Source organism: Egretta garzetta, unplaced genomic scaffold (assembly GCF_000687185.1).
Source record: "Egretta garzetta isolate BGI_Z169 unplaced genomic scaffold, ASM68718v1 scaffold228, whole genome shotgun sequence".
Lineage (NCBI taxonomy): Eukaryota > Metazoa > Chordata > Aves > Pelecaniformes > Ardeidae > Egretta > Egretta garzetta.
Window position 1 is genome coordinate 4,996,349 of NW_009260758.1, and position 8,984 is coordinate 5,005,332.

General features: G+C 41.7%; 1 protein-coding gene across 1 annotated transcript in view; it reads right to left on the reverse strand.

Annotated features, from left to right (window-relative positions):
- Positions 1 to 264: 264 nt before the first annotated feature.
- Positions 265 to 8,984, reverse strand: part of TAFA1 (TAFA chemokine like family member 1) — a 48,990-nt gene continuing 40,270 nt past the window's right edge. Inside the window, exons 3-4 of the mRNA XM_009646010.2 lie at positions 5,108 to 5,232; positions 265 to 282 (exon numbers count right to left, since the gene is read on the reverse strand). Coding sequence (XP_009644305.1) covers positions 265 to 282; positions 5,108 to 5,232 — 143 coding nt within the window. The remainder of the gene's footprint in view (positions 283 to 5,107; positions 5,233 to 8,984) is intronic.

Sequence of the window (8,984 nt, forward strand, 5' to 3'; positions counted from 1 at the left end):
TGTTGTTTGTACTTTGCAATCTTGGAAACTTTACCAAAGGAACCATTTTCTTCATTTTTATTTTCAGCTGTCAAAAATCAGGGGCATTATTTCCACTGAATACTTTCTTTCACACAGTAAAGCCACTGTTGTTATCTGGTAAACAGTCAAAGTGCAAATAAGAAATCCATTTGGCTTGTAAATGCTGAGATGGTTTTAAACTTTCAATACTTTGTCCTCATAAATCAGCAGGGCTTTCACTGTCTCCGTGCAGACGGCGCTCTGTTAGGTCCTCGGGTGGATCTGCAGTAAGAAAGTGAGAAAGAGTCAGTTAGTTATATAAAATATGTTATGAGAGGAAAGAAAGACCCAGGCTTCCTGGAACTTTGCCCTGCTCATGGTAGAGCTGAGTTTAAATTGCAGTATTTTGAGGACGTTCTTTTCTCTTGGGGCTGCAGGGATTTAAGGATGTGGAAGAGGCAGACCCCGAGCGAGCTCCTGCCTGTGCCTTGGGAGATCCTGGATGTGCATCGATCACCAGGGCTGGTGGTGCAGGGGATGCCAGGAGAGCTTTGGGCATGGGGCCAGCCTTCCACCCTCCCCTTCTCAGAGTGATGTCAGTAACTTCTGCTGGACAAGGACATGAAGGTGGATCCATCTTTCAGGTTCATTTGGACCGTCCACCAACCCACTTACCCAAAGAGAGGCAGGATAGGAATGCCCAGCTATATAGTAGACTGGAAAGCCTGACCGACTTCATCTACTCACCTTGGGTGAGATAACACGGCCTGCAAGAGACCGTAAACCCATCGCTCTTTACGACTAGCACCACAACTGATCTGAGCGAGCCCACTGATGGCTTGAAGAGGAAACACCACGACCCAGAGGTAGGTTTTTTTTTTTTTAGGCTGCTGAAATAAGAATGACTGACCAGAAGCAGAAATAGCTCCCTCCAGGAGAAACTTTAGGTTCATTCCCACACTGATACACACAGATGAATGGCACGAAGGGTCCAACCCTTTGCTAGATGACTAGGTCAGCAATGAAACTCAAAAGTTGACTTGAATATGAGCAGGTTTGGGCATTAAATCGGGGCTACAAATTATTAGCTATACACTAGGTGATATGACAAAATGCAGCAGCAAGTCCTACAGCAAGCGGTATTTACTATCTTGTGCTGCTGCTTTGAACTGACCTCTTTTTAATTACAGAGGCATCACATTATCACAAAAATAGAGGGGTTTCTTCACTGCTCTAAAAAAAACTTAATCTGGAAACCATCTGACATATTAACCTAGTTGGACAGCTTAAAAAAAATAAAATAAAACTTCAGGGTTAGTTACCATTTCCTTCCTTCCCCCAGTTGCCCTTTTCTGCTCTCCTGGTTTGCCACCGACAAGTGACCCCGCTGGGTTTTCTCTCTTGGGGTTGAGCACATCCCTTTCTCGTTTGCACACTGCCTCAAGGATTTGTGTGGTTGGTGTAGGAGCAGGGAATGACAAGGGACCACTGTGCCAAGGGGCCGTGGGCACCTCAGGTGCTATTTGCTGCAGCGTGAGATGAGCACTGGCTGCTAGGAAATGTGGTGTTAGGGTCCCTCGGGGCACCGTAAAATGGCCCCCATTGCTCTGATAGCAAAATGTGTGGTAAAGAAAGTGTTACTCTGGAAACTGGGGGGTAGGTGGGCTGTAATAGAGGGTGCAGGCTGTGAAGCTGGAGAGATGCTCCGAGGTGAGCTGCTCTGCCCGTCCCCAAATGTTCAACGCTTTAATTTCCATCCTCCACAGTATCAGCAGAAAAACGGCTTGTTTGAAGAATTTAGAGAGCTAGTACATGAACGCCAGGTGTTATTAGGGGGGATTACATCAAAAGGGCATTTTTGCAGTGCAGCATGCACATGGGCCCGGGCAGAAGGCGCTGGGAAAGAGCACGGCGTTCCTCAAGGGCCCGGCAAAGCGGTGCATGGAAAGGCATGTGGAGACACCAATCCGATGTCAAGAGCTCGTGAGCGACTCCCTCGCTCAGATGGGAAGGGACAAAACACAGGATGCATGAAGAAGCATGTTTTAATGTTTTTCAGCAGCTCTGGTTCTTACAGGCATTTATGTGCCTTCGTGGGCACCATCTCCCAGCATCCAGACTGAGATCGTGCTCTTGCATTTCCCCTGGTGCCCGTTGCTCTGCTGAAATGTAGTGACGTGATCTCCAGCCAGGTCCTAGTACAGTTCCAAGAGCCCCACATTTTTAAGAAAGCACTGAAATGCATTTTCTTTAAAAAAAGGAGTGAATAGGGATTAAAAAAAGTGTTGAAACTCCTCCAAAAATTTAATTACAAAATTATTTCTTTCCAGTGTTTGTTACCTGCTCTGACCATCAATAGAAAACAAATTGATTTACAGAGGCTGTGGGCTTTATACCTTCAGATTTAACAACTTAATTAGTGAGCTATGCTAAAGGACTAAACAAACACAGGAATAAATGCGTGGAAAGGAAGGGATGGAGGATGTGCTGGCAAAGCCTTCACTGGATCTGTCGTCCACCTTCTTCTGACACTAATCAGCATTAATCACATCCGAGAACCAACCATGCAGTAATACACTATACAGTAAAATTACATATATTGTGTATATACATGTATTTTTATATATATATATATACATGCACACATGCTTATATGTGATTTTCTGTGTACCTTGAAGAATGTACTAATAGGTATTTTAATCCTGTGAGTCATAAATGCGAATGTTTTCCTTGTCAGGACAGCAGCTGCCTAACATAAATGTATTTAGTGTAAGGGAAAACCTTCATTAAAACCATTTACAGCCTATGGTGACTTGGTCTAGCTTTTTGGCTAATCACCACAGATATATCTAGGATGTTGACTGATTTGCCTTGTTTCTTCTGCTTTCTTAACTTCCTTAACTACATAGATTAGACACACATGGCCCAATCTTGCAGCCTGGATTGGGGTCAGTACAGATTATAGTGTAATCTCTTTCTCTGATGCCATCTGAAATGACAAAACAAAGAAAAAAAATGCCTGTTTCAGGATCTGATTGCTTCTATTATTTTATATTTATGTTGCTAGACTTGAAGCAGCAGCACAGATTCAAGCAAAGTTTCAGGGATTATGAAGTAAGAATTTTTGCTTAGAAAACGCAAGAGGCAGTTGCTAAGCACATCATGTCATGTTGCCTCTGTCAATTGGGTGCTGTAATGATATTTTAAAGCAACAAAGCAAAATTCTACTGGAAGCAGCACCATAAGGTACTCCCCTCACAAGCTAATTAAAATAACTCCTGTGGGTAAATGAAGAAATATTTTTTCAGTTATGAGCACTCACTCTGTAAGTATTTAATTTAAATGAAATACAATAGTGCATACTGAATAGATTGGACCATACATCTGCATATTAATGAAGCTGCTAAATTTCTAGCAATCACTTCTAGATGCAGGCTATCGCCTAAAACTAGTTTATATGATGAGGGTTGGGGAAGTTAAGAGCAGGACAATTTCACAGAAAAAAGCAAATGCAATTCCTAAATTATATAATTTGCAGACAGACTGCAGAAGTACTGAATTACTGTAATTTAACAAAAGTGTAACATACTTCTTCATGTTGCTTATTGCTTCTTTAATATCACTTTCTTCCATTTTAATTCCCCAATTCAGTGAGAAAATGTTGCCTCACTGAAAAGGACATGTACTAAGTTCAATTTTTTTTTTTTTTTTTTCAATTGCACTGCAAGGCACATCCATTAGGGCACAATATTCCAGTGGTGTTTCAGTATGGAGAGATCAGCTGTGAGCGTAGAGAGGTTTGCAGCAACAACAACACTGCAGGAAGAAATTGAGCCAAGGAATCACAGTTCCCTCCATGCTTTCTCCTTTGCTCTGGGAGACGACAAAGAGATAATACGCATCGTGTTTTCAGGGGCCACTTACTGCCTTCAGCAGAGAAAACCTCCTAAATTAGTATCTATCCTAGTAATTTCATGTGGTGGTGAGATTAGCCATGCCAGAAGGCACCATCCAAGGAACTACGGTTCCGATACAAATCATTCATCCTGGGGTAAATCATATGGAGGAAAAGAAAAGAATTCAGATAGCCTGGGGATCAGTTGGGGTAAAACCTCCTCCTTCAACAAAAGGCCTGGAAGCCATGAAAAATGACTGGAGTTAGGATTGTAGAAAAAGGAAAAAGTCTTGAATGTGTTGAAAATTTGTGTGGGTTTTTTTTCATTTAACAGATTTCAAAAGTTATTTTCCACTTCACTGAAAAACAAAATTTACTCATATATTTTGAGTTGACAACCATGTAATTTTCTTGGAAAAAAATTCAATCATGGTATGAAAATAATTTAATTAAAATTGCTGAATACAGGTATACACGGCAGTTTTAAGAAAATGGTTGTGAAACACTGGCACAATGCAAAAGAAAATCTAGAATCTATTTTTGAAAAAAACCCTTTTTTTTTTCTGAAGGTCATTTCATAGTGGGAGAAGTTTAGCCAGCTCATGCACATTCTCTCTCTTTGCAGCCATCTCACTGCATTATCCTAGCAATGCATGGTGGAAGTCATCACCACTTGGCCTGTGTTACCCAAATCTCCAGCATTTCAAGAGTATGTGACCAACGGGTGCATGGGGCTAGAGCTGCTCTGAAGTAAGACCTGAAGTACAGATAGCGAGTGGAGTCCTCAGCACCATTTCATGCTACAAAACCCCTGTACAGCTGCTAATACAGATGTGGCTTGGAACAGCCAAGGAATGGATGTAGGATCTAGCAGATCCCTTTGATCTAATATTCTTCTCTTTAGCCACCAGAAGGGGACTCAGTGATGTGCCCTAGGTTTTCTTCTGAGGTAGCAATGTCTGTAAGAAAGTGTCCTGGTGATTCAGCAGCTCCAACCTGGCAATTATCAAGCCTGGGCTTCAGGCTGATCAGTCTGAATCCATCTGAATTTTCACTAGATCATGGCCAGAAGCTTTGGGTGGCTGGGGAATTGTGCAGTGATCTTTAAGACTTTTACAGCAGACATGATGATGGAAAAGATATAGGTGTGCAATCATTAGTGACTCCCTTTCCTATTAAGACCTCCTGGGTATAGACAGAAAGACGACTTACTCTGGTGGTCTTGATTTTATTGCCAGTCGCACACATCCATCCAGAATTATCAGGCAACGTCTTACATTCCTCTCCTTCTAGGCAGGGCTCCATCTCACACCACCATTTCCCAATCACTATTGAAGCTAAAAGAGAAAAGACAATGTTCACAACTATGTTATAATGAAAAATCTAATTAAATAATATCTCAAGGGTCTAACACTGCATTTAAGAGGCAGAGTGTCCCTTCTAAACCCTTCGGCTGAAATTCAGTTGCAAGGATTTCACGTTTAATTACTTGTTTTGCATCCTGTATTCTCTAAAACAGTGCACTGCTTGCCATAGCTTCCTTACACACGAGATCTAGTCTACTATCATGCTGTGACTGCGGGGATGTGGTGGTGGCAGCAATACTGCTTCAGACCAAAGGACCATCCACCCTAAGAGACCATCTTTGTGAGTGTCCAGTCTGATCTGCAGGGACATATATAAGAACAAGGCAAGTCGAAAGAGATTTTCCTCAGAATATTCTCTAGGTCTTCTTGTGGCTCAGAGTACTCCAGAATAAACGGTGTCTGCTTTGCTTTCAGTACCTGCAGCTGGCTTTTTTCCTCCAAAAATCTGTGCAGAACTTTTTGAACCTATGTAGACTTTTAGCTTTCACAGTATCCTATGGCAGGGAATGTCACAGCTAGGAATAGAAGGCAAGGTAATACTGAACAGCAGCAGAAGTTTAGTTTGTTGAAACGTGATTACGAATTTTATAGAAACCATATTATCTACAGCAGTAACTTTAATTTCCAAATATTTAACATTGTAAATAATGACAGTGTTTAGATCTTGTTGTTTGAATTTAATTGGCACATGTGTTTACAACCTTGAGTGTACCTTAATGAAGTTTCTTGCCTGGGAATTGGTATCTGTCTATAACCTTAACTGTATCTTAATGACATTTTTTGTCTGGGGATTTTGATAAACTTTAGCTAACATTGCAAACTGTGACTGGTTGGTGCATGAGTGGCTCTGTCTGTGGTTTGTTTTCCCTGGCAAGAATTAATTTCATGGTTGTGCTTGTGAAGCCTATCTGTCACAGCTTCTCACACATGCGCTCAAATAGAGATTCTTAACCCATTCTTATCACCCTGCATGGCTGCTCCAAGCCCATAAAACACCTCTGAAGCAGCAGACGGCCTTGTATCACACCATTCAGCTCTGGGAAACACCCTATTGTGCATGCACGGATTTAAGGACATTTCAGAGTTTATAATTAAATTCTTGATCTATTTTTTATCTGGTTGTAATCTGTTTATGCTCATAAAACCCTAAGGAAACACTCATAGATGTAGCTGCAGCTGCTACTAATGTCCATCCCCTTAACTGACAGCTACACACATGAAGCTACAAGTCCCTTTTTCTCTAATCTCTAACATACGACCAATCCACACTGCAAAATAAATGCACCAGACCCAGAGATACTCCTAGACGAAAAAAGTGTGTCTCGCTATTCCATTCCATCATGCAAGAGGAGACTCTGCATGGCACAGAGAGCAGGATGCTGTTGAAGAGAAAGACGTGGCAAGGGACGAAAGAGGGACTCTGGCATTTTCAATAACGCTTGAACCACATTCTTGTTTTTAGGCTAGGAGAGGTGGGCTCTAGGTGACCACGGCTTCGAAGTTATCATCATCAGCATTATTTATGCAGAGTTATACCCATCACGTTGCTTTACCAGACCTGTTGTTGTCCCACCTAAGCGGCTGGCTTTATTGCTCCAGTCCTAATTTACTAGGAATGGTTCCCCTCTTGATCTAGCTCTGAAAGGAAAACTACATTTTCATAGGACTGTTCCAATTTAGCATTTTGTTTTCCAGTGTAGTCCATGCAAAAATGAACCACTGCCAACACGACCAACCCTCAGCCACATTTAACTCTTCTGGCAGCCTCTCGTAATCACCTCTTCTCCTTAATGCTCCCCTTACTTTCTGATCCAGCCTCCTTTTCTGCAGGCTAACAAACACCACACATACAGATGCAAGCATGTAGATATGTAAAGCTATAAACGTATATTTACAAATGGGAGCCTAATAAGGTACATACACTTACACCCAAACTAAGGCAAACACTATATTCTTTAGGTAAGAATGTAACAGAGAGAAATAATTTAGGTTGGTTAAATGAACACAAAGATAGGTCACGTGCCCAGAAAGGAAGCTGGGTTTTATGTAAAGCTGGTAATAAACTCTGAGAAAAAAAAAATGCTTAATATGGAGTGGGAAATCCTGTAAAGAAGGTCAAGTATACATTCATTAAATTTCATTTTTATCTCCTTTAAAATGCAATTAAGACTTCCTTTGGAAAGTGAGATCCTTGCTCCTCAGATAAACTGGACAAACCAACCCAAACTGGACAAAGCAGCCCCTGCAACTTATTGAGGTACATGGTTGATTTGTGTGGCTTATGGTCACGATATCTGGTAGGCCATGCTGGAGTGCATCCAAATATAGCCCACTTCAGCGCAAAATAAACCTGAATGAGAAGCAATATTTCTGGGCCAGCCAATTAACTCCAATGGGAAGCTACTGCAACTCAGGACCCCCGGTTAGTATCTCTAGAACAGGCCTTCACTTGGTACATGATTTTACCAGCGGACATGCTGAATAACTGTCACAACAGGGATATGGTTTTCACCCGCTGAGTTTACTTGAAACACAGGGAGAAACACCTTAGGTTTGAAAGCTCCTTTGGTCTGCAAGAAGAGTTGAGTAAGTTGGATCAGGTGAGCTAAGCTTAGCCTAGAGTAGAATAGAACAGAATAGTTCAGTTGGAAGGGCCCTACAATGATCATCTACCTCTCTGTGTTGTCTTTTCTGTTTCTTCTCAACCTTATACCTCATTTTTATCATGTAATATATCATTCCTCCATATGTACAGCACACACCAAAAAAAACACCTTTACACCTGCGCTTGCAAGGCAGTTTAATGATGCTATTCACACATCACTTTCAGAAGGGTATCATTAATGCTGCTAACAGTGAAGAAAAGAGATCTCTCTCTCTCTGCTATGCATGAAAAGGCACGGGAGGGCTGAATCTGCACTCTAATAATAGACTGTGCAGTGGGCAAACTGAAAAACCATATCCTGCTAAATACTGGCCTTCACAGCAATCATCAGAGCAGCGCATCCTCAGGATACGTGAGAAGAATCCTGTGATACGGAATCAAAAGCAATGATCATAATTATTTACTAGTAGCAGCGCTGTAGCATTAAATAATCATGGAGAAGGATCCTATGGTGCTAGGTACTAAAACCCATAAAAATGAACGCCCTGGCCTGGAGAGTTTGCAATGTAAAACAGAGATACGAGATGAATACAGACTGGGAGGCAGCATGGAGAAGCTATGCTGTTCGTAGCAATTAAAATGATGTAACTACTTATTGATGCTGTTAAATATGGCCCCCAGGTATTCAGATACTGACCTTGAAAAAATAATCAAATGCAAAGTCAGTGCTGAACCTTAATGTCAATTCATTCATGCAACAGCGCAGGTTTTAATGTATATATTTATATATTAATTTGTGATAACAGTGCAGTTACAATCGCAAGGTAGCCCACCTCGGTGGGTACCCTTGCCTGTCCCTACCCAGCATAGCTGGGCTGGAGTCAAGGGTCCTTTTATCAAGGGGGAAACGAAGGCCATTTGCAGATGAAAAGCTCCTTTTTGTCTCTACTATGGAAGTGGGCAAAATCCTCTGTAAGTCTGAAGCACTACAAAGCTCGCTGTGGTCTAGCCCTCAGCACCACACTGTGGCAGGGGCGTCCAGAGCCCAGTGAAAATTATTTTGAGTCTTGTGTTCATAGGTTTTTTTCTCTTCTATTAAGAGCCTTTTAATTTTAAG